The sequence below is a fragment of the Amblyomma americanum genome, chromosome 4 (assembly GCF_052857255.1).
Source record: "Amblyomma americanum isolate KBUSLIRL-KWMA chromosome 4, ASM5285725v1, whole genome shotgun sequence".
NCBI classification, from domain to species: Eukaryota; Metazoa; Arthropoda; class Arachnida; order Ixodida; family Ixodidae; genus Amblyomma; species Amblyomma americanum.
In genome coordinates, this window is record NC_135500.1 from 179,735,831 (window position 1) to 179,762,017 (window position 26,187).

At 42.7% G+C, this 26,187-nt stretch overlaps 1 protein-coding gene across 3 annotated transcripts in view; it reads right to left on the bottom strand.

Annotated features, from left to right (window-relative positions):
• Window positions 1-25,758, bottom strand: part of LOC144128768 (cytochrome P450 3A14-like) — a 38,299-nt gene extending 12,541 nt beyond the window's left edge. For 2 of the 3 annotated variants that reach the window (XR_013313824.1, XM_077662442.1), the window contains exons 1-8: window positions 23,608-23,747; window positions 16,915-17,034; window positions 14,678-14,774; window positions 13,551-13,603; window positions 3,277-3,373; window positions 2,629-2,754; window positions 1,209-1,446; window positions 202-332 (exon numbers count right to left, since the gene is read on the bottom strand). Coding sequence is in view for 2 of the 3 variants with exons in the window: in XM_077662442.1 (XP_077518568.1) it covers window positions 202-332; window positions 1,209-1,446; window positions 2,629-2,754; window positions 3,277-3,373; window positions 13,551-13,603; window positions 14,678-14,774; window positions 16,915-16,973 (801 nt within the window). In the remaining variant the exon portion in view is untranslated. Of the gene's footprint in view, window positions 1-201; window positions 333-1,208; window positions 1,447-2,628; window positions 2,755-3,276; window positions 3,374-13,550; window positions 13,604-14,677; window positions 14,775-16,914; window positions 17,035-23,607; window positions 23,870-24,924 lie in introns of those variants that run through there. The other variant, XM_077662441.1, reaches the window with a different exon arrangement.
• Window positions 25,759-26,187: the final 429 nt, after the last annotated feature.

The following is a 26,187-nucleotide window of genomic DNA, read 5'->3' on the forward strand; positions in this document are numbered from 1 at the left end:
TGATTACGTTTACGAAGCATGAAGCAGTATACGCTGCTTAACTCAACATAATAAAAGGCACATTTCTGTTGCAAAAGCGTTGGTTTCTTTTGCGTCGCTACTGACGCAACACTTTCTACTTCTTGATGTTTTTTCCTGCATATTTTCTTGACGATATAAAATTGGATATTTGAGATTACAATAAAAAAACGTATATCTTACCGAAGAATCTTTTCTTCTCGTATTGACTGCGTCTTCTGTTGCATTCGACAGTGCCTGAAGTTTGAAATCTTTAAAAGCAAGCGTAAGCCAGAAGAAGGGCTTCATAAGCGAACCGAACATTGTTGTGCTTTCTGAAACAAAGAGAGATGCAATGGCTCTTTAGGTGTGCAGACTTTCTAAATCCAATTCGGGAAAGATTAAAACATGTATTGTTAGAGCGCGTAAACACTATATCACAAACTTTATTTTTTGTTTTGTTTTACTCTGCACCTTGTATCGTATTTCTGCTAATCAGGTGGATTGTTCAGCTAGTTGGTATCTTTGGCGTTGACTAGGAGACGGGTGAACCATGAGGTTACCTCGTTTTGCTGTCTTCACGCCTTGTCTCGCTAGATTTTGAAATTTTGTTCTTGTTCTAAACCAAAAAGACTTTCCCTCAAGAAGTAATGAACTCATCTTGGAAACATCTGTGAGTTCCAGCCACTCTGGCAATGATAATAAGTAGGAACTTTTTTAACTTTACTTACACAAAGACTCACGTTGCTGCGAAAACTACAACGTACTATCGGGGGCAAAAGTGTCTAGGACGCGCAACATCTGATCTTGGCGTATAGGGGCAAAGTGTGCCAATGTTCCATTGATTCACTAGCATACGTTAGAGAACCCAAGAGTAACTTTCACCACCACAAGTGCGGTCTGCAACCACCAGCTGGTAACGAAGCTATACGCGTTGGTTGCCGGTCGCGTGTCCTGGGGACTGTTGTCCCGATAGTACATTTACTCAAACAGTCATGAATTCATACGCACCATTCTAGGCTCCTAATTAAAAAAATCTTAAACTGTATTTAATAACAAAATTATCTCTTTTTTTTGTGTAAGGGTATACTGTACTCTAAGTTTTTATGCACATCACAAAAGTGGCATAAACTTATATGTTGGCACAAAGCGGAGGGTAGTGCTACGCTATGTTTTGCGCACTTTCACCAGCAATTCAAAAGACTACTCACGTCCGATAAAGTGAAATGGCCCCTTCATAAAACTTCTGAAGACGGACTTGGCTACGCCCAGCATAGGGTGATGAGGTATGCCGAGAAAGTGCTCATCAATACCAAACAACCCTCGTGCGATGTATTCCATTGACAGTTCCTCGTACTTTGGCAGCAAGTTCACTTCTTGGCCCGATTCGGCGTGCTTCTCCAGAGATCTGATAAACATATCCGCGTCTTTTTGAAGCGTGGGCATCATCTGCGCATCGTGGCGGAATTAAATACAAGGGCATTAACGAAACATTGCATCTCACTTGCAGCCGTGCACGAACCAAAATCTTAGCCGTAGATGGAGATACCTATCAATCTTGTAAACCTGCTTACAGCAGCCCCCTGATGTTACTGATGTACGAATCTCATGTAACCGAATAAAACTTTTTATGAAGTTCAATCGGGCTGCAAACCTCAGATTGCAACGAAAGAGAAGTCAATGGCCCGCCGCACTAATCATCCCTTTCTTTTGCAACGTACGGTGCATCCCCTGTCATGGTATCAAAACATTACGTCGAGTCGCTGCATTCAGCTCAAAGCATTTAAATTTGTCATGGCTCTCCCGTAAGCTACAATGCTTACGTTTTTAAAAGACCTAATTCTCAGCCATACAGCATGAGTTGAAAGGCGGATAAACTTCTGACTATCTACAACTTGACGCGCGGACTCGCATTGTGTTAATTTTTTTTAAATGTCTTGCCCGCAGCTGTTTTATGTAAATTACCTTAGAACGTGTAGAAACATTCACAAAAAAAAGCATAAAGTACAAGGAAAGGTGACAGAATACTGGCGGCTGAGAAAGTGATTAGGATCGCCTCATGTAAGCAACTCTGCGTCCCTTGTGCTGCAACGTTCAGCTTGCTTCCTTTGGGTGCTGTATTTATTTTTTGCAATGCAGTGTTTATTATGAACATCTTAATCAAATGTACCTTCTTTGAAGTTTTTGCCTTTTGAGTGCCCCGTACGGAATTTTTACTGAAAATTTTTTTACGAAATCTTTTACTTTCAACGCAATAAAAACCATTTAACAAGAACACTTTCATAGAAACTCTATCTCAAATGACTTATTACACTTTCCTTTGAATTATTATCTTTTCGGTTTTGATTGCATTATTAGGTTTTCCTTGATTCGCTCTACCCTCCAACGTTATTGTTTCTTGCAAAAAACCTTTGGCTCATGCAAGGTCATTTATAACATACGCTTTAGTTTCAATTTAGAAAACCTCATACATCATCCAGTGCCTATTTTTTACAGCGTGTGTCATAAACAGTCCTGTTCCAAACTAGTATTTCTACCTAGAAATCTTTAGTCCATCTATAAAGCTACCCACGTTCCTAAATCACGCTAAATAGTTTCTAAAGGTGGTTGGTTAGACTGGAAACAATTTACCATCTTCAACTTGGCAGAAGTGAACCCGTGGGCAACAGCACTCCTCAGGCCTTTCCAACGAGGAGAGGTTTCGTTCATTATCGACCGCTGCAGAAGCGGATGCTTCTCCTCAGTAACCATGATTATCTGCGTGAAAGAAATAGTTTTTTTTTCTAAACAGTGCACGCGGTTTCAGATCAGCGGCTGAACCGTTAAGGAAACGACCATAGTCAGCTCGCTGTCTTTCCTAAATTAGTAACTCTTCTGTGACATCTGTCCCGAAGAGTAAGTGTTAGCGTGACATGTTCTTATACACTTTGCTACACGCGCAATTCAAAGCTCAAATTTGATTTACTAGCCTCTAATTCCACGCAATGCGCATTCAGAAACTTTGGTTACTTGTGCACTGCAGTCATATACCCGCCTCTAGCAAAAACCGATGGGAGACAAAAGAATGAGATAACATTCTGTTTACGGAATCATCCGGTGGTGGAGACACTTTAAATGTGTCCTGATGGTGACGGAGTGGGCAGAGACAAGTGAAATGGGCGGGATAACTCTCATGCACAGCAATAGCTGCGAGAGTTCTCTTTTGTTTTATTGGAAAAGACTCATTTTAGCTAGGTCACATTCTTGTAGGCTTGGGAATGACAATGGCTTGGTACTCACGCCACGATCCACAAAATTGTTGAAGTTGCGGACGCAGACGTACTCGATGAAGTCGAGATCTTTCAGTGCCACAAAGGGTACGTCGCCATTGTAGAATCTGAAGATGGTGTATAATGGTTTGCTGGCACAGCATTCACAAGCGTCATCGCAAAAGCAAAATGGTTTGATTGGCTGTGATAGCGGGCACATAAGCAGCTAAAGCTATCTTGCGCAAAAGAAAAAAAAAACGATCTTTTCTGGCTCATGTAAGACGTTATAACAGATCCTGCCGCCGGGATGAAACTGATTTTTTCAGCGAATGACATTTCGAAAGCTTAAAACTGGTAACTCAGTTTGAGATCGGCAGCCGCGGTGGCTCAGTGGTTATGGCGCTCGGCTGCTGACCCGAAAGAGGCGGGTTCGATCCCGCCCACAGCGGTCGAATTTTGATGGAGGCGAAATTCTAGAGGCCCGTGTAATGTGCGATGTCAGTGCACGTTAAAGAACCCCAGGGGGTCGAAATTTCGGAGCCCTTCACTACGGCATCCCTAATAGCCTTAGTCGCTTGGCGACGTGAGTCGCTTTGGGACCTCTATAAACAAACATAAATGAACAATCAATTTGAGACCCCGAAGAAAGCAAAACTGCTCACTCGAGAACACCGCGACGCACGCATATTTTTTGCAATTTCGGAATATCACTAGCCACAAAGCTAAGTGGATACCGACAAAGAATTTTTTAAAAGTTATTGAAAACCAAATTCGCCAATCTTGTTTGAAAAACTCGTGGGCGTCTGGTTAGGGACCGAATGTGTTACGTCGAGGGCACATATTTTTCACTACTCATAGTATGTAAAGGATACAATATCCCAGAAAATACAAATGATGCATTTTAGTGGTTTGGTTGTATTCTAGTTCATTTCAGCGTGTTCAATAATATATGTTTTCATTTTGTTTCCGCCGTCCTAGCATTTTTCTGCGTTACTGCCTGCAGTACAATTATCAGCTAATCCATTCAATTCTTCCCGAGGGAATGTTTGTATAGCGTTTCTGTAGGGGGTCGGGCTCTACTTGCTCGCGCAGAGATTACTCAGCAGCATGAATATTACGCAGATTCCCCTGTCCGGAATCAGTGACTATTCCACAGCTACTATAACTGACACTGACTTCATAAAATCATTTTTCGCGATAGTTTTCAAAAATAGTTAAAACTTCGTTCTCTTGAGAGAATATGCCCCTCTCACATGGTGTCATTATAGAAGGGCTTGCCGCATTTGGCAATAAATAAATATGTTCTCGTTTTTGGCAAGCATAAAGCACGAAATGCTTTTAGCTCCCATTCTTGGCATATTCAGGGGAACATCTAATGGGAAGTGCAGCAAACCTTAGGTCGAACATGAAGGCCAGCATGAGGCGAAAAATAAGGCCGCATATGAAGACGAACTTATTCGAAAGCCTTCAAAGGTTTCGCTTGAATTAGATCCAGCAGAAAAAAAATGATAAACGAGAAAAAAGGAAGGGCCGAGCGTGGTGTTCAAATAAGAAAAGCGGCTGATGGCTCCTTAGGACTAGAGTGTAGGTACGCGTACTCCCATTAATAAGACGTTTTAGAATGGGCTGCGCCTTTCCTTCAATGCGAGATTGACTTTTTTTTTTATGTTCACTCCTCACCATCAAACCACATTCGTTAATGTTCGCCCGTGATGACTCGCCTTATGTGATATTTTTCTCACTGTTTGATAAGCTTTTAAGCAACTTTGCGGCCTTCGAAATGCAGGTACCTTTACCAAGAACGTGCACAGCCTTTGTGAGATCTCTAGAGCCAAGGGAGGTTGTTTCTAGGCGTATTAACTAGGCTACACAACATACCTGGAACAAACCTGCAAGTAAGAGCGAGAGTTTCTCTATCATTGAGGAATTTGTCACCCCCACGGTGCTAAACAAACCACCCTACGTCGTTCAGAAGCGAACCCTCTGGGCTTTATATACGGAGCGAGCACTGTGAAGTCTTCTCTGTGGCTCCACAGAGATCTGAGCTGCTGCGGGAAGCGACCACGTTAGGACGCAGAGCTTGCTCTGCGATATTGCTATGAATTGTTTTACTATGGGATGATTCCACGACTGTGTGCAATAAATTTTGTCGTTTCATAAAGATTGTCAAGCACACTGCGGTGTCTCTGCCAAGCATCGCGTTCACTATCCGAGAGAATGGCTTTGGCAAGAGCATGGTCCTTTTGTATGCGAAAATATGTGGCATTCCTCCTCTTCTATGGTGTGGCTGTGGCTATTCTCCTTGATCTGCGCGCGTCACAAATATGCAATACAGCAGGGAGAGCCCTGCAGTAAACATTATGTGTTATCTCTCGCAAGGAGGCTTATACACAAATCTCAAGCGGCTTGATCCTCAAAAACAGCACACATGCCATAAGTGTACAAGAATAATAAACATCAATGAGCTTAAGTGGGCGACTTATGAACCGTCAAACATGTTTCGCACGTGAGGATTTCAGAAATAGTACCGAGAGGCGCTGCAATGTTTTCTTGCAGCTGCCAACGCTTGTGAATAGAGTGCTACTTTTACATCGCACTAGCCAGAGTTTTATTGCTCTGCTCGTTTGAACTTCTATCTTGTAGCAGCGCTTAGTGACTCGCGGTATCTACATGTGAAACTCGTGCTGTTTTTTTTTTTTATTTCGTAGAAGAACCTGTTTATGACTCGAAAAACTCAGTAGGGTCTACCATTTAATATTTTGAAGTAGGGAGTCTGCGAAATTAATTTGAATCACAACAAGATACTCTGAATACGGGCATCAGTTACATGTTCCAGAGTTCTTCTAGTGTTTTCTGTGCAGGAAATGCACCTCCACTTGCAGTTTGGTTGCGGTCCTAAAATGCTCTTTTTATCACTCTGCCCATCCCAAATGCATTGCTGACAATATTGAAGGCATGAGAATGTGCTTTTTGTTGGAACGAATATTTATGAAGGTCTGCATATGCCCACACTTTGGCCTCAAATGGTACAAGGCGCTAGTACGACGAGGTTTGTTAAATGTTGGCGCAGCAAGCACTCTAGCTCCGGTGGGGCTCATTTAGTGCTAATTATTCTTTCTAAACTGAAGAGGGGCTGATTAAACACATTAGGGCACCAACGCAGATGCCATGTTTTTTGCACTTGCCGCATGCAGATGGTTTTCCGGGTGCGCAACGTAAGATTTTTCCAGATGCCATCCCGCTGGAAAAAAGACATTTTTCGCTGCAAGTATTGGAAATCAAAGAAAACAACTACAGTAGTAGTACGGGTTTTTCTAATAGGAAATAAAAAAAATGGCCGCAGGAAATGACGTAACTGTCTCACTGAACTGCGGTCGCCTGTAATATCGCGCGGCCAGGAATAGCCACAGCATCAGTTGTTGTTGTTTTTTTTGTACAGAAAGGCGGCATGCACTTACCTAAGCCATTCGGTCAGGTAGTAGACACGGTATCTTCAGCAGCCATATCCAGGTGCACCACATTCTTCATGAAGTTTAAAATTTTCTAAGCACGAGCATGCAATCAGATCGTGGCGAAAACTTCACAGTATGTCACTCAGTCCCCGAGATGTTTCCACAGCACTAGCAACATGGCAGAACCCCTAGTTTCCTCTGTGTTGTGCACTATACGTTTGACAATAGCTCTACGCGTCTTGCTTGAATCTCTCCCTAGAGCCATTGATGCGACCTGGGGAGACCTTTTATTCACGTGGGAATTCCAAAAGGAGGCGGAGCTTGCTGCTACCATGTGCTTTGACAGATGGCACCGGTGATTTGAATGAAGTGGGCTTTCTGCAAATCTGCTGTGCTCAGCCACGTGTTAAGAACAGTGATGCGGCGTCCAAGTCGCATGGTGAGGAACTGGCAGCGGTGAAGGAGAGATGAAAAGTCGTGTCGTTCTGCCTAGCATGTCTCTGCTTCTTTCGATTAAAAAGAGGGTACGCTCAAGTTAGACTCTTCGTCAACGACTGCCACTTTTAACCTCACGTCGGTTATGTACCAAACACACCTTTTTGACAGAAAACCGACGATACAGCCCTGCTGAGAAGTTTAAGAATCTGTTAATTTCACCGCTCCAAATTCTGAACGTCGTGATACGCCCGTTAGCCTGCAATCAATATGGTCGCATACGTGTCAAGAAATGTGATGCGACATCTAAGTCGCGGTGTGACTGTTGAGTGAGGATGGGGCAGCGATGAATAAAGGTGAAAACTAGTCTGCTTCTTTTCTCAGCTCCTTGACAGCTCATGTGCAAGGTCAGGAGGTTAATCGTCTAGCGCATGTGAACAGTATTGTTAGTGAATATGAATAACAATACGAATTACAGCACTAGGGCACACTCTAATGTGAGAATGAACGTAGCAGTCGCTGAGGGCTTGCTGTCTTCTGAATATTTTGACAGGCATGTAGTTCGAAACATCTGTCGAAGCATTATTTAAGCTGTTGTTAGAACCGTGATTTTTGTTTCAGCATTATACAAAACGGGGACATGCAGAACGAGATGCGATTTAAGTAAAAAATCTGAAGAACAAAGCACCGCAAACTCCAGTCGTCTTTATCGTATGTCAGTTCCTAGTGCAACATCTTTTTGGTCCAAAATTTACTCTACCTTATAGGTAGCTCCCTTCGATGCTGACTCATTACCCTGCTCTTGTAATAATATTCATCAGAAAATAAACCTCTAGTGCTTGCCCCCCGTGAACATTCACCAAATAGCCCAACCTGTGGTCTTACTAAAGAGAACTATTCTTTTCGTTGTTTCCATGTCTCATACAAGATAGTGTCAGTGATTCGAATTGCTACTTACCTTCTAGTGTATCTTACTGCCCTGATATCAAAGTACGTAATCTATCGCAATTGCTTTATACTCGTTCCTTGGTAGGCTTCCTGTGTATGTTTACTGCGACAGCCCCAGCGGCTTTGACACCATCATTTTTGTGTGTGTTGCAAATACACAAGTAAAAGGAAAGCAAGCATCACATAATAGAAAACTGTGAATATGGGCGCTCTTCAGTGGCCGGCTACTTGGGTGCGTAAATTGCCCTAAACCAACCCCCCCCCCCATCCCCCCCCCCCCCCCCCCAAACAGACTTTGTACTGGGAAGCGCTTCGTTTTTTCAGCTCGGGTCGATAACCTGAGTAATCTTTCAATAAAAAGGAAAGCACCAATAAAGAGCAGACAAGCGCTCCGGCTGCGCTTTTCCTTCAGGGTTGCTGTTCGTCTAGAAGGCCGCGCGGTACGGCAGCCTGTGCTTCCTAGAAGCGAGCGCCGCTTGCGTTGGGAGGCTACCTGGGAGCGCATCAAAAACTATGTCCTTTCTCCTGTCACACATATCCCTTCTTCGCAACAAAAAAAAAGGAGGATGCGGCTGAGGACGTATACTGATATGCGCAGGCGCAGGTACAGTTGCACTCTACACAGGCGTTCCCGCTGTTAACGCCTCACCAGCCCCGCTAAGGTGTCACACATGGTGTCATAGCAGAGTTCCTTTAACCGGTTTCTAAACTTGCCGGTTGGCAGCTAAAAAAATTCTCGTCCGCAAACAAAATACAAAAAATGGCCGCAGGCTCTGAGAATCTGCGTTTTTAAAGCGAAAGGTGGTCTACATTAAATGCTCAAGCCTCTCACTTATGTGGCCTGTCTGTCACCTTTGTTCGTTTTTGCGAAATGCCGCTGAACTGCAGCATGACAACAGAAATGCATTTATAAAAAAATTAAAACAGAACAATGTTGTTCCACTCTATTCGGAAGAACCAGTGAACACTGTCGGTTATTGTCTCCTGTGGTAACTTCCTTTGTCGAGAGTTCCCCGGTAAGTAGAACAGTGAATACAGGAAACAAATGCTGTGTAACCGCGTTGTTTAATACAAATTATTTTCTAAGACTTTCCTGACAACTGCAGTAACGCAACACTTCTAAATTCAAATCATGCAGACACAGCAAGACTTCATGAGACAGCTTGGTATAAAATAGACTCCCCTGGAACGTTTTATGGACATGACTAGCGTGCAAAAGCAGTGCTTAATACGTTGAGGAAATGCGTACACAGCAGCATTCAGTAGAAGTGCCAAGGCCTTTTGAGCAGAATGAAATGAACTACAACATGCATAAACATTGGCAGGGTCTGGAGGCTATGATGGGACGCTGTGTTAAAAACTAAAGTTTACTGTAATTAACTTTCTTTTATGCCTTAAGTAGCAAGTTGCAATGTCTAGTTAGCAGGTTTCTAGCAAGAAACTAATGCGAATTTTTCTACTGAAGTAACATAAGGCAGGCAACACATTCTAAACGGGTCACACATTTGAGGATGCACAGTTGTGCCATGGGAACTAACCAATGCGAAGAGTTACGAAAACCTAGTTAGTCCTAAACTCAAGCGTTGAAGGTCGCCCTGCCAGCTGCATTTTCGCTTGTACACAGCCTCGCGCACGTGTTTCTAGGACATGACAGCGGCGTTCAAGTCCAACGCGCCGTCGGCTGCGAGGTCATGGGGGAGGAGGAATCTCCGCTGCCAGTGGAATTTCTGCGTGAATACAAGGCCACCCCTGCGACCCGCAGTATACAAATCATTTTCTCCCCGTGGCATAACTGAAAAAAAAAGTGAACTTGAACGAATTCGTTCCATGCGACATTAGTGCCGTCTCTTGAACAGCTATGTCCGCAATGTCCTTATGTGCTTCGGAAAGCGTAAATATGCTTCGCGGAAATATGTATACAAGACAACATGAAAATTTCTTTGTTCAATCTAGGGTCTTACTTCGTAACGAATCTATCTCAGATTAGTAATTTTCTTATCTCTCAATCCCCTACCAGCTGTGCATCTGTGACAGGGCTGACGGTTAATGAAGTTTGAAGGAATGAGGCGGGAAAAGAAATCTATAGAATATGCCACCACATCCAATCTTGGGGACACATTAGAAGCTAAGCACACTTCTATACTTTTTAACCTGTAATGATTAGTTACTCTTTTCTGAGTTCGTGGGAAATAAAGGTTCGAAGTATAAAACAGGAGGGCAAGCTTTAGTCACGAGTTCTATAACGCCTTTTGTTCTGCTCCTTCTTGGTTTGCATGTGCAACCTAAACCAGAAACAAATGAATAGAAAAATTATGTGCTCAAAAGAGCATAACCCATGTAGGTTGGGTATAATAGGCTTTAAAGAGTTTGTCTAATCTTTCCAAGTTAAAACATACGTATTGATTGAGAATTAAATGGGATGTGATAGGGCTTAGCGAAGTTAGGAGGACAGGTGAGGCGTATACAGTACTAAAGGACGGACACATACTGTGCTATCGCGGGTTAGAGGGTAGACGAGAACTAGGTGTGGGTTTCCTCATTAATAAGGATATAGCTGGCAACGTAGAGGAGTTCTACAGTATTAACGAGAGGGTAGCAGCTATAGTAATTAGGCTGAATAGGAGGTACAAGCTGAAAGTAGTGCAGGCCTACGCACCCACATCCAGCCATGATGACCAGACCGTTGAAAGCTTCTTTGAGGACGTAGAATCAGCAATGAATAGAGTAAAATCGCAGTACACTGTACTGATGGGCGACTTCAATGCGAAGGTGGGCAAGAAGCAGGCTGACGACCACGCGGTAGGTGACTATGGGATAGGCTCTAGAAATAGCAGGGGAGAGTTATTAGTCGAATTCGCGGATAGAAATAATTTACGGATCATGAATACCTTCTTCCGCAAACGAGAAAACAGGAAGTGGACCTGGAAGAGCCCCAATGGTGAGATTAAAAATGAAATAGACTTCATACTATGCGCTAAACCTCGCATCATTCAGGATGTGGCCGTCCTCGGAAGGGTGCGTTGCAGCGACCATAGAATGGTAAGGTCTAGAATTAGCCTAGACTTGAAGAGGGAACGGAAGAAGCTAGCGAAGAAGAAGACCATTAACGAGTTAGCCGTAAGAAGGAAAGCACAGGAGTTTAGGATAGCGCTGCAAAACAGATACTCGGCTTTAACTGAGGAAGATGATCTTGATGTTCATTCAATGCACGATAACCTGACATCAATAATTACGGAGTGCGCAGTAGAAGTAGGCGGTAGGACAGTTCGAAAAGATACCGGGAAGCTATCTCAGGTGACGAAAGATCTGATTAAGAAGCGCCAAAACATGAAGGCATCTAACACTACCGATAGAATAGAACTAACGGAGCTATCAAAGTTAATAAATAAGCGCAAGGTAGCCGACATAAGGAAGTTTAATATGGAGAGAATCGAGCATGCTCTAAAGAACGGAGGTAGCCTAAAAACAGTGAAGAGGAAACTAGGCATAGGTAAAAACCAGATGTATGCATTAAGAGACAAGCAGGGCAATGTCATTAGCAATATGGATAAGATAGTTAACGTAGCCGAAGAGTTCTACACAGACCTGTACAGTAGCCAATGTAATCAGAACGCTAATGAGAAAGACAGCAGTGCACAGCAATGCGTCATCCCGCCAGTAACGAAAGATGAAGTAAAGAAAGCCTTAGAAGCAATGAAAAGGGGAAAAGCAGCTGGGGAGGATCAGGTAACAGCAGATCTGTTGATGGATGGAGGGGACATCGTGCTAGAAAAACTAGCCACCCTGTATACGCAATGCCTTATGACCTCGACTGTACCAGAAGCTTGGAAGAATGCAAACATTATCTTAATTCATAAGAAGGGAGACGCCAAGGACTTGAAAAATTACAGGCCGATCAGCTTACTATTCGTTGCCTACAAAGTATTTACTAAGGTAATCGCTAATAGAGTCAGGGCAACGTTAGACTTTAATCAATCAAATGATCAGGCAGGCTTTCGTAAAGGATATTCTACAATAGATCATATTCACACCATCAATCAGGTGATAAAGAAATGCGCAGAATATAACCAACCTCTATATATAGCTTTCATTGATTACGAGAAAGCATTCGACTCAGTGGAAACCTCAGCAGTCATACAGGCATTGCGTAATCAGGGGGTAGAAGAGCCTTATGTCAAAATACTGGAAGATATATATAGCAACTGCACAGCTACTATAGTCCTCCATAAAGTCAGCAATAAAATTCCAATAAGGAAGGGCGTCAGGCAAGGAGACACGATCTCGCCAATGCTGTTCACCGCATGTTTGCAGGAGGTATTTCGAGGCCTGAATTGGGAACAGTTGGGAATAAGAATAAATGGAAAATACCTAAATAATCTGAGATTTGCTGATGACATTGCCTTGCTGAGTCACTCAGGAGGTGAACTGCAAATCATGATCAACGAGTTAGACAGGCAGAGCAGATCGATGGGTCTAAAAATTAACATGCAGAAAACCAAGGTAATGTTCAACAGCCTAGCAAGGGAACAACAGTTCACAATTGGCAGCGAGAGCCTAGAAATTGTGCCGGAATACGTCTACTTAGGGCAGGTAGTGACAGCTGATCCGGATCATGAGAGGGAGATAACTAGAAGGATAAGAATGGGGTGGAGCGCATATGGCAAATTCTCGCAGATCATGAGTGGCAGTTTACCAATTTCCCTCAAGAGGAAAGTGTACAACAGCATAATCTTACCGGTACTCACCTACGGGGCAGAAACGTGGAGGCTAACGAAAAGAGTTCAGCTTAAGTTAAGGACAACGCAGAGAGCCATGGAAAGAAAAATGATAGGTGTAACGTTAAGAGATCGGAAGCGGGCAGAGTGGGTGAGGGAACAAACACGGGTTAATGACATCCTAGTCGAAATCAAGACAAAGAAATGGGCTTGGGCAGGGCATGTAATGCGAAGGCAAGATAACCGCTGGTCTTTAAGGGTAACGGAGTGGGTTCCAAGAGAAAGTAAGCGTAGCAGGGGGCGGCAGAAGGTTAGATGGGCGGATGAGATTAAGAAGTTTGCAGGCAAAGGGTGGATGCAGCTGGCAAAGGATAGGGTTAATTGGAGAGACATGGGAGAGGCCTTTGCCCTGCAGTGGGTGTAGTAGGGCTGATGATGATGATGATTGATTATTTAGTGCCGCGTGTACCACTAGTGCAAGGCTTCTTGTGAAGATAGAGCTGGTGTAACCCTATGACGGGTGCATGGACATAAAAGCTCTTGATATTGCCTGGCTTCTCGTTCACCGCCTTGATGGCAATTTTCATTTGCCATAGCACGCGAACTAGCTTATTGACCTGGCCGTGCCTGAATAAAGCCAGGTTCAGCTACTTCACTGGCCGATAGTTTTTGCGCGGCAAAGCATAACTAGTGGGTCACGTGGGTCAGCTCGCGCTGAACAACTAGATGTCCAAAATATATAAATAATACGTTACCCAAAGACATCTCCGTACTTTTGGAACCACTTCTCAAAAACCTTGTACTGTGGCTGCAAATTTTCAGAAAAGAGAAAGTTTTGATCAAAATAATGCCTAGATTTTTCCACGGCGTAAGTAACATTTTCTCAGTAAAAATATTTATACGCTATAGCTTAAGCAAAATCTTTTTATGGCGATTATTGCAAGAATATCGCATTTAATTACTCAGCACGTAGTCATAGAGCAAACGTCCGCTTCAAAGACTGCATAAGAGATTTTACTAATAATAGTTATAAAATGTAATGTACACTTGCTGTTTGTTTTCATTTTTCGCGCTGTAATACATTTTATTGGTAGAAGGAACCGGAAGAATGACATGCTCCTTCATTCATACCGCCAAAGTCATTCTAAAACATTTTTAATTTAATAAACAGCGTTATCCCTATGATGCATTTATGGAATGATTGAAATTTTGTACTTGATCAAATGTTTAAAAAATTTAGCAGTTGCTTATCTCGGCTATGCCAGGATATACGTAAAGTGAGCTACGCTGAGCCGCTGAGCATCAATTGCCGCTGAGCAGCAATTTCGCTCTCCTTCGCTAATGCTATACCACACTGGCAAACGCCCCGCTATATGTATACCCCCACTGATACCTCCGCGCATGCGCACAATATGAGAGGCGCTATCAAGCGGCTCCGGCGCAGCGTCAGACTTGGCTACTGCGCAACGGAGGCGCACAGCTGGGCACGCGCCGGCGCCAGTGCGTCTGCTCCGGATATCCCCTCACTCCTCTGGAATGCGCAGACCGGCGAGGCGCGCGCGGCGGTGGCGGCTCCGGCGCCCCAGCTGTGCGCCGTGTGACGTCACTGCTCCTCGCACATGCGCAGCACGGCTCTCCAGGAGCCAGGCGAAACTGCTCAACCTCGGCCAGTGTAGCTGACGCTGCAATATTTGTTTTTCTTTTCTCTTTTGTACTGTGCCGTTTTCTGCCTCTGATGAAAACTTCGACAAACGTCAGTAAGAGCTCTTCATGTTTAGTTTTTAGTTGCAGTTTAGCTTTTAGTTCAAGTGGGTGGTCATGGTGGTATCGCCATTTGGTCTCACAGGTCCTTCTTAGGAAGAGTGGCTCCATGAACTCTCACCAAGGATTGGTATTCCCAGAGGTTTCCCCAGAGAAGATTCGGCTTCGGCCCAGGTATTCCAATCTTCTCGAAGTAAGAAAAGTGACGCCGGCGCCATCTAAAATAAAAATAAACTTGCAGATATCAGCTATTGAAAATTTACTCCTAGATAAAAAGATGCCAAACATGAGAGCAGTTTGTGTTTTGTGCTCGTTTCATGAAATGAACATGTTTAGTGGTGAATGGTGAAAAGTGTAGTCTCACCATAGAGGAAATTGCGAAAAGAACGTTCCTAATAATGAACACCTAATAATTAGTCTTGGTCCTTAAGTAGGCTGAAAGAAAAAAGTTGCAGACTGTGAAGTAGAGGTTTAGAGTTTCGCGAACACGTCACTGTTTATTAAGTGTCCCTCGGTTTGAGTTTTTTGTATTTACCATCCTTAATTTCGAAGGCAAATTCATATATCTTTCGCTTGATAGCCCATTTCTCTGACTTTTCTTTTATGGAAACTGCTTCTGTACGGAAGGTAAAAAGTGTAGTGAAAGGATATAATGATAGCGTGCAAAAATGTCTGACACCCTAAAGCGTTTGAAGTCCATTTCACGTGCTCGACTGATTCACTCACAGTCTTGCTGCATCTATCACAACGACAGGAAGGAAGGAATGTGTACGCCGCGAACGAGACGAGCCACGTAATGGAGATACTACACGTAATTTTTGGGCGTTACAGAGCGCGCCGCAGCCTTCGTCGCCAGGCTTCATTCTTGAACAACACGTTGTTAGTTTGGACGAGTATGAGCGGGTAGTAGCGTGATCGCGAGCATACTTGTGTTGTTCAGGAGAAAAGAACGACTATTGAAAACAAAAGCCTTCCCTTTTGACTCTTTGTCATTGAGTTCACTGGCCAACTAACAACCCCTAAAATATCACGTTGATGCATACATTACCATCATGATGCAAACTATAGACTCCAGCTTGGGTTGTCAGTATATTCATGCATTTATAGAAACGCTTTCCTCATGCCGCATTATAAGTAACATATAACAGACAATTGAGATAATAGATTGAACATTTTGTCGAGTGGAACAGCGCTACACACAAGGACGGAGGCCAAGACGGGGCAAACAGAAGGGGGGTGACTTTCCACATATCTGTATGGACACTGCTTCGAGATTATGTACAGAACACAAAAGTATTTACAAAATTGAAAGGCGATAAAATGCACAGCAGCAACGCCGACATCATCTCGTCAATATTCGCTAATTCAGGAAAATCACTTCGTTCTCAGATGAAGCCACCGAGCGAGTTCTCACACAGTCACCACAAGCTTAAAAAATTGATGTTGCCTCGTTTATGTTTCTCATTCTGGTTGTGTAGTATGACGGTATCTGTAATTATAAGTTGACAGAGGCGATCTCCGCAGTATGTTCCACAGGCGAGCACATCTTGGAACGCACTGCCGAGATTGTCTGTGTCAACCTATATATACAGAGAACGTCATGCTACACAACCAGAACGATAAGTTAGTAAGAGAGATAATCAAGGCTCACGTACTATGAAGATTAGTGATGACAGCGTGAGCGTTCCGTCAGTGGCATTATCTCCAAAGAAAGCAGTTTTATTACGTGAGAATAGATGATGTAATGTCGGCGTGGCTGTTGTGTATCTTTATCGCCCTCCAACATTGTGAATACTTTTATGTCTCTTCTATAATCCGCAAGATGTGTCCATTAAAACCAGATTAAAGCCATCACCCTTGTTTATATCTCGTCTTCGTCTTTGTTCTTGTGTGATAAGCGCTGTTCCACTGAACAAAATAGTGAGTTCCTAAATACGTGTTATTTAAGTGAGCCTAGAAGCAAGCGAAGAATTAAGTAGACATAATGTTAGAAAAAAGGTGCCCTAAATGCGATTTAATTTATTGTTTGATTGTAGGAGTCAAGCGTTTTAATCCGACTAACCCTAAACCTCGCTCCTTACTACGGACATTTTAAGGGAAAGCCCGCAACTTTGCATAGACCGAAACGTAAACACCATCGTCAATAGTTCCACAGGATGCCTCAATTGGTGAAGAGTTCAATTAATTAGATTTGAGAGTATTAAACAGATGATGCTTCGCTTAGCAACTACATCACGCCCAAAGTTTCTCTGTGTCGTATCCTCTTCACAGGAGTACTGTGGTCTCGTTTCCAATGATTTAACAACCTGTAGATTTCATAACGGCGTGAAACAGTGTGCAAGCAGATAGTAAACTTACACCAGCAGTGCGACCAAAGCCGCCAGAAGCAGGGTCAGCGTAGCAGCAACCGTGAACATAGCGACGCATTCAATATCTCTTAGGCGTACGAAGTTGGCCTATAGGCGAAGTAACGTTATCCTGCGAAATAATGCAACGAGTCATCAGGTCAGGTTGCAGCGACAAGTGCACCTGATTCCTCGCACTTATCTCGTTTCATTGTAAAGATATCTCTGATAAGCATCCCCCGAATAACGATTGATTTCATCACCGGTGGCCAGTTTGTCTCTCTCTGGCGAGGAGCCGCCAACACCATGGGTTGTTTCCTTTAGTATAGTCATGCGTTGTATTTTAATAGTCGTGTTTTAGAAACTTTTCTTTCATAAATTGTATTTATTAGCGTGTTAAAGCCAAACAAATATTTAATATACTAGAAAAGGTCCCGTCGTCAAAACTGTAACAGGAGCTCGCTTTCAACAAATAAAGACATTAGGCAGATCAGCTAGGTGCGGCAACTCAAACGTCGAAGAAATTAGGTGAAAAAAACAAGTGATAACACATAACGATTACAGTCTCTGATGTTATCCGAAAGAACACAAAATGCAGATAAAAAAAACCCTCTTCCACTTATAAGTAGAATGTATACCAATAGGTTAAAGGTAAAGTAGATAGAAACGCTTTGTTAGTATCTCAAAAACAATCAACGTACAGTAGAAATAGACACCAGTATAAAGAAGAAAATAGAGGAACACAAAATGCAGACAAGGTGCGAAGGTAGACAAAATGCATCTTTCGAGGTTCCTTTAAAAGTCACGGGAATTTTATGATTTAACATCCCGTCGTAGTGTAAACGAGAAAACTACACATGTAAAATGAACTCTTCATACCATAATTTGTAGGCACCTAATGTTAAGAAAGCCCGGTGGCATGAGTATTTACTAAACACATGGGGGTCGAAGGAGGTAGATTGATTTTTCTAAATAAGAAAACACTAACTTAAAATTTAATCAGTTTACCTATAGAATTGCGTGGTTTTGCATTAAAATTTGCATATTGTGATGGTACAAACTAAAATTTAGTACACCATCAAGCTGGTTTTGTGGGACTTGAAAAGAGTGAAGATGGCACACCAAAATATGGTCCCAGCATACAATGTGATGAATGATGTGGAGTACATGAACGTATCATCTAAAGAAGTACTTTATAGCTAAGTTCGACACTTTCTCCCAAATAAATCATAACGCCTTATTAAATTACCGGTCTAGCTTTAGCTATGCGAGGAATAAATTTTATGTTTTCTTCCAGTTCAATGCAGAGGTCATTAAAGTGGGAACCGACCAATACGAGTATGACATGATTACACAGACAGTTTCACGGGATGTAAGCATATGACAACTGATGGGATGTGAACTAAACAAAATTAATGTTTGACGCATCAACAAGCAATCGGCTGACATGCCATGAGCTCGCAAAAATTAAGGGGACACTTTAGCTAGACCTTTTATGGTATGAAGCCATGGCATTAATGGCTCCCTTCAGCGTTCTATTCACACACTACCACTGTTCTTTGTTAGCACTGGCTCATTTCTCACAGTCATGACAACATTTTTACCACATTCTTGAGTTTTAACTCTTCCAGATTGGAGATTGTGCACATAATGTTCCCTCAATATAGAAACACATTAGTACTCACTGCACTACACACACAAAATGCATGGCTTGAAAACTCAACATTTAGAGAGAATGGCCTATCTGGTTGGGTTTTATAACCTGTGATGACACCCCCCCCCCCCCCCCCCCGGCACCCGTCACATCACCGCTTTCCTTATTTCCGCCTCCTGTTCCCTCGCCATGCATACTTAAAGAAGCGAATCGAGCCACAGCTCTTAGTCAGCCTTCAAGGAGCCGAGACGGCTTCCAAACGTTGCCTTTCCTATTAAAAAGTTTTCGTTTGAGACGTGTCAGAGTTTATTATAAAATACTATGGTCACAAGGACCATTCCACCCGAACGCAGGCTTCGCACAGATCAAACTTATACTGCTCAAGCGTCATCTGTTGGGACTGCGACGTGAATGATATCGCGGCTGTTTCCCGGCAGTAGCCGCATGCCGGCGCCATTATGCGGCGTCAAGCAAAGAGGGCATGAAACGTTTCCAGTCATACACCCGTAACGTGTGTTTCTCGGCACAACGCCGGCCTGACGTGGGTTTCTTGGCACAACGCCGATGCCTCCTTTTCCGCTGAACAGGAGCCTTAAAACTGTTGCTTTAAAAGTACAGTCGTTGTTGAGCTTAGAAATTAAGACATTTAAACGTTTTTCCAAGTAAGTATTAGTTATCACATCTAAAATACGCGATTTGAAGAGGCAAAGCAATTCAGGGAGTCGTTAAACGTACATAGAACATCAATAAAGAAGAAAAGGGCGCCATCATGAGCCTTGAGGCACGACAGTGTTAACTATCTTGGTTTAGGAATGGACGCCTGATATACTTGCTTGGATTCTGTCTTTTAGGTAATTCTGAACTAGTTGTATTTCATGATAAGGTGATCAGTTTTATCAAGTGCTTTCGGTGGGTCCACAAAAACATATGCCGCCTAACTGCGTTCTTGGATGGCAGTTTTTAACTGATTAGTTAACGCCACAAGAGTAATTTCGGTGTAGTAAGCCGAACGGCAGTCCCACTGGATAGACAAAAAGATGTTAAATTCTCATCCTATTTTAAATTTGCTTTTGAATTATTTTCGAAACAAAAATATTTATGCAGACGCTCCATTAATTCCCTGTTAACGTGAGGTCACCATTCTTAAAAAGTGGTATTTATTTGTTTTTAGTTAATTTGCAGAGCGCCAGAATAAGCATGATGTTAATAATCAATCAAGGATATAAGATATTGAGTACGCAATGAGTTTTATGTGATTACGAGAGACATTGTCCAGAACAACTTTGCGTGTCCTTAAGTTGAGAATAATAGCGACAACTTCAATAGGTGAGATTGAATACCAAAACAGCGCACGTGGCAAGCGTTTCTGAACGAGGCTAAGTAGCGTAGGAGAACAGGGAGCGTCGTTAAAGAAGAAATTGAACAGAAGTACTTCTGTTCAATTCGTATCAGCTATTTTTGTGCCTTTTAATATTAGCACCCTCAACGTAAAACATTAAAGAACGGAGGGGGTCAGTACAGCAACATTTAAAGCAGAAAATATACAGCATGTATGATAACAAGAAACTAAAATATGAATATTATGGTCCCAATAATATTTATCAACTGAGAAAGCATCAATATAATACGGCGTAAAGTAATATTGATATTGTACAAAATACCATTGAACGACATTACCCAACAAGTATTGGAATAACGATAACTGTCTAATTGTTACCACTCAGGAGGGTTGATGGTTCTAGTTTATAGATGCACGAGGTGTGAATGAGGTAGTAAATATTTGTGCTATATGAAATTATTTCAACTTAGTGCATGTGACTGAGGCAGAGGATATATAAATGATGTGAATGATATGAGAGTTTTGTCATGCACTGCTTCATGATAAAAAAAATTGTGAGAGGCAGAGGCGCAAAGTTTGCGGTGCGTTACTAGTGGTGGTAGGCCTAGGTTTTACGGCATCGCACATGCACTGCCAATGTGATAAAAGCTGGGTAAAATGGAATGTGCTGATTTGTTGTGCATGATTTCAATTTTCTTCACAAAAATTTCAAAGCCCGGGTCTCATATAGGTGATGCGTATTGCTGCGAGGGAATCATAGATATGGATTTCTTTGGCTTTATTGCAGACTATGCTTTCGTGATCAATTCTGTAATTATTTCACTGTTATACTTCCGCTTTCTTTTCCGCATTCCCATTTTTTTTTTGCATAAGGTTCTTTTAGCTCTCTTGCGCTCTGCTGAGAAATATACTTTTGTCTGATGGTTGATTAAGGTGCCGTGTTTTGTAAATATTTACCTTTTTATGCAGGAGCGTTAACTGCCCCCTTTCCATCCACGGGTATGTGGGGATGTAAACGTTATTATCTACTAACTTTACGAGAATGGCTGTCAAGTGTGACTGAAGCGTTGATAAAAAGATAAAATTCTTTTTGTGCGTATTCTAACTGCACTGGGGGACCAACTGACATTATACAACGCTGCAAATAACCCGTCCTTGTTGAGTACGACTAGTTTCAGAAGACATGTCTGACATTGCAATAAACTGAGAACTCGAAAATGTAACATATTTGCCTGTTATTCAAGCCATTAAAGTAACTTCATCTTGTGGCAATACAATACTGGAAAGCGCATGATCATTATGTGCCATAGAAACACTCAATACAGCGTGAAGGTAATGGAAATAATAATCAAAAGCCAAAGCTATAATAGCAACTGAGATTGAACCATCTGATGAGCCATCCTATGAGCATATCAGCCATTCGAATTGATAGTCCTGATATCAACAATGATTATGGGATTTTTGTTTCCGTTAGCTAAAGTTTCTATAATGGCATGGAGGGCGGATCAGGAATTAATTGCACAATAGAAAGGACACCGATAAACAGAGATAATTTTCCTATCGATATAAAGAAATTCGCTGTCAATTAGTCTTCATGTCACCTATGCTTATAGGATTTTTATTTTTGTGTGGTAACGTTCCCATAATGGCATGGAGGACGGCACAGGAATTAATTGCACAAGATGAGGGCGAGCTAGGAACGGAGCCTGTTGTCTTATCCATATTAATAAGAACAGTGTTTGTCTCGAACTAGGCGTGTTCATATTCTGCTATGTTAATAAAAAGCTAGTGTCTTATTTTTTCTTTGATCTCGGAGATGGATGCTCAGCCATGGCAAATTAATTGACGATTTCACTATTGGGCACTATAACTTCGAAGGCAGAGCACATTCTGATGTTGGGCCAAATAGGTTTTTGTGCTTTCAAGAATTCAAGACGTAAAACCGAGTCGAAAGGAGACCTAAAGAATCAGCATAGTGCTTGAGCAAACTGAGGGCCATGAATTTTTATGGCGCAAGGGCAGCTTTTGGCGAAAGATTGCCATGGCTCAAAACATTTGCATCTACACAAGGTAGGTTCAAAGAACCGATTCCCAAGCATTTCACCCCACATGATCCAAGCACCAGGCCAGCGTAAAGCTTGTGCCCATTTAATCACCTGTGGGCACCGGGTGGCACTGGGGACCGAACCCCGATCCTCCCGCATGCGAGGCGGATGCTCACACTACTAGGCCACCGCGGCGGTGTATTTGCACGAACTGCTCGATTTTAAGTGCAGGACAGAAATAGAATATTTATCAAACGAAAAAAAACTGTTCAACTCGCTGTAAACAAAGCCTGACGACACAGTAAACACAGCGCGGTGTTATGCATGGTGCAGGTGCTGTAAAAATGAAGGAATGCGAAAAAGTCGGAGGCATTTCGGATGTGATGCTCTCGGCTACCAATACGCACAAGGCAAGAAGGGATTCTTGGCCGCACAAAACTGTATGAACAATAGGTAGAGGGGAAGCGTCAGTCCGCTAGTCAGCATTTCGACAAGAGGGCTTGTCTTCGTCTGGGTTGTCGGCTATCAGCAGTTTTTCCAGCTTTGGTTTTGAAGTCATCGGTGGATAAAAATATGCACTTGGATTTTGTCGAGAATATAGCTTGAAAAAAAAACGAGCCTTTTGTTGTCGGTATTCTGATGTCACCAAGGCAGAGACGAAGTTTCCGCTCTTTGGCCACGAAATCGGGCTCCTTCCGCCAGGTGACTCGGGCAATGATGTTATTTTTCGTCTTAGTTGTAACACGATGGAGAACGTCGATGTCTGAAGTCTCTACTGGGCAACCAATTTTGTTTGGAATAGTCTGTAAGACTGCAAATGAGTTTTTCTCTTGCGTGCAAACAACCCTCTTCACCTTGTCGTTGTTCCAAGTAGAATATTGTTCGGGCTCAACGTCTTTTTCGGCAGCGTATTATTTCGGGCATAGAGTGCTTTTTTTTTCTGCCACGAGCAATACTGTTGGGCTGGTTGCTATTATATATATGCTCTTGTTTTTTATCAAAAAAAGCGCCCATGTTCGTGGTCTTTGTCTTGCCGTCGCCTTTCCACACTAAAACATATTTCATCCCTGAGCTGAACTTTTTCGCCACGCATCTATTCAAACAGCGCTTCTAGAAATTCTATACTGGATGCCAAACCATGAGTTTTTTTTAATTTTTTTTTTCAAATTTTCAATTCAATTTTTCAATCATTCGAATTCCCACGTTGAGATCTGATCGCCTCAAATTTTTGTTCCGATATGCCCGTTATGCTCGGGATAGTCTGGAGAAACCATGCAGCAGTGTAAAAATTAATTAATATAAAAGTCCGCTTGAATGAATAGTCCCGAAAGCAGCACACTGAGCATAAACTTGGCAGTAGTTGCGGCAACGCTGGCGTTACCAAGAAGGAATCAAGCGGCTGCTGTAGCTCACTTGTTATGGCGCTCGGCTGCTGACCTTAAAGACACATTTTCTGTACCGGCCACAGCGATCCTAATTCGACAGAGGCGAAAGGCCAGAGGCTCGTGTACTGTGCGATGTCAGTGCACGTTAGAGAACTCCAGGTGGTTGAAATTATTCAGAGCTCTCCACTTCGGCATCCCTCCCAGCTTGAGTAGCTTTGGAACGCTGAACCAATATATAAAAGGAAACCAAAACAGCACAGAAGGAATCATCGGAAGGACTTACCTGCAGACGAAAACTTAATTAATCAATGCGTGTTCTTGCCGTCGTAACCGCTGCCAGAAGTCTTAGTCGCTGTCGCGGTCCCTCCTTTTAGCCCTTCCCTTTTGCCGGCGGCGCAGGCGAAGGCACGGCTCCGTTGGGCCTCACGTATCTTGAGTTGCCTGCTCAGCAAAAGCTCGAACGCACGTCTAGGCCGATAGCCAAACGCTGATGAGACGAAACCACAGGGCTGGACACTGACGATAGTCTGGAGAGGCGATATGTTCTGCGGATGGAAAACGCGTTGAAGTATGCGTGCTATTCTTCCCGGGATTGTTGCCAGAATCGCAGCCAGAATATTGCTTGGTTTAGATGGTCGACAGAGCTCGCTGTTTGGGCGCTACACCTATTTTAGCCCTTCAGCTAGAATTATGGCTTGGGAATGAATTTTTTTCCCTGTTCTTATGTGTTGTTTCTACAGTAATCCCTTTTTCACCGAAGGAAAGAGTATATTTTCATTTCAATCTTTTCAAATTATTACCGGTGTTCAGAGTAGAGCTAGTAAGTCCGTATATTCCTGGCTCCACGAAGGGGCTTTATTAGCACCACCGCTCAGAGTACATCAATACACAAACTCAAAGGAATAACCTCTTTACCCAATCTCTCCATAGTTTGTCAGTAAGCATCTTTAGTGGCTTTTGGTAGAACTCCTAAAGAGAGGATATAATAGCAGCTATTTAACCCACCACTGCCACTATACCGGTATACCTAGGAGGCAGGTGGCGTGTTTGAGCCAGTGCTAGCAGCCTCCCCTCGCCATTTACAGGCATGACTATTTGGGCTCAGTATATGTTGGGTATAATGCAAAAATTAGCTGCACCATGATGGTACATTAGTCAATAAATCCTAAGCTATTAAAAAGATGGCCCATATAACACAGCGCAGCGGACTATTGCATGCAACTAGATTTTCGCGAACGCGCCTGTTTTCAAAGCGCCTTCGATACCCCAGAAAATTTGAAGCAAGTTTCCTTTCTTGAAATGGGAAAATAAAGTGGCAGCAGGAAAGTGTGCAGAAATTGCTCACCAAAATTTTAGTACCAGCTTTGAAACAAAATTATCCAAAGCTTAGAAGAGACTGAAATGTGAGAAATTCGGAAACTACTTTCTAAACTAAGCTTTGAAAAAAAAAGATCGAAATAAAGCCTGCTATCACCTGAAACAAACAAAAGATTGACCTTAACCTGCATCTATCGCTGCTCGCATCACAACCAATTATATTGTGATAACGCCAATTGCGTAAACTTATGCTAATAATGTTCAAAATTTCGTTGCAACTTGCCCAAAGCTCTGTAATGCTGGGCCGCAAGGTAGCTAGGACCACCTCTTGTTCTCCAGAGTGAGCTGTTGTTGCTGCTGCCTCAAAACTATTTGAAGAGCATGTCCATTATGGGAGGTCTGATTTCGTTCAAGTTGACCAAAAGAAGAGAAAAATCAGCACGAACCAACTATCATAAAATCGAGATCATGAAGAACGCTTCACAGGTGCGCGATCGTTGTAGCGAAGGCAATTAAAAACAAGGAAGGCCGAAAGAAATACCGCTGGTATAACTGACAGAGCACGCTTGCCTTAGCAACAGAACTCTTGACTGACAACTGCTATTCGCGCAGCTGACATGAAAAACAGCGCCAGTCTCACAACACGGCAAGCTTCTATAAAAGCTCTTGATTAACTTCACCACAATAATGTGTCACTGAAGTGCCTTTTATGAAGAACTGTGTAAGTTTTGTATTTGAACTAGGAAAATTAGCCTAATCTCTCAATTCATACAAATATATATTGTGCACGCATACTCAAGTACACACAATAACTTCCTCATGTAGCCGCACACCTGTTAGACTGTGGGTCTTTACATTGCCAGGTTTAGATTTCGCAGTAAGCGTAAATAGGACAGTTCTTCTCTCCGTTGAAGCATAAAAATGCAGTGTAGCGGCACTTTGTACGAGACTGCGCGATGTTTTTTGAAATGCTCTGCTTTGCGTGAGCCTTGCGCGAAGCAGTGTTACTTTAACTCACCACACCTGGAGAGGTTATTCGATTAGCATGCTCAAGGCGCCGTTCTGGGCTGACTTCAGCTGCGCGGTACCGTTAGTGGAGAGCGCCAGTACAGGGTCATGGTGTTGCTATTTTTTTAGTTACGCAGTTAAATGGGAACTTCAATCTATTTTTTTTTTCACTGAACTTCATCCATTTTTCAAATCAGAAGCAGAACACAAGTAGCACATGTTGAACATGACCGTGTGAGCCACTTTGGCGGCTGCGAAGTAGTAGTTTATACATGTTGTTGATTTTATGGTCAAGCAATGAGACTTATTGACCTTTGTGACAGTGGACATACTAAGATTGTACTGAAACTAATGATCAACAATTTTTTTTTGTACGCAACTCTCAATGCACGCAAGGACGGGATGTGGTGGTCCGTGGGGATATCCCTCGTGCAATCATAGATTTTTATATGTCATTATTACGGTCATACATTGTTATATGTCATTAAGAGGTTGCTCATCTATCTGCTAGTGCGCTATAGGCACAATGCAGTACATG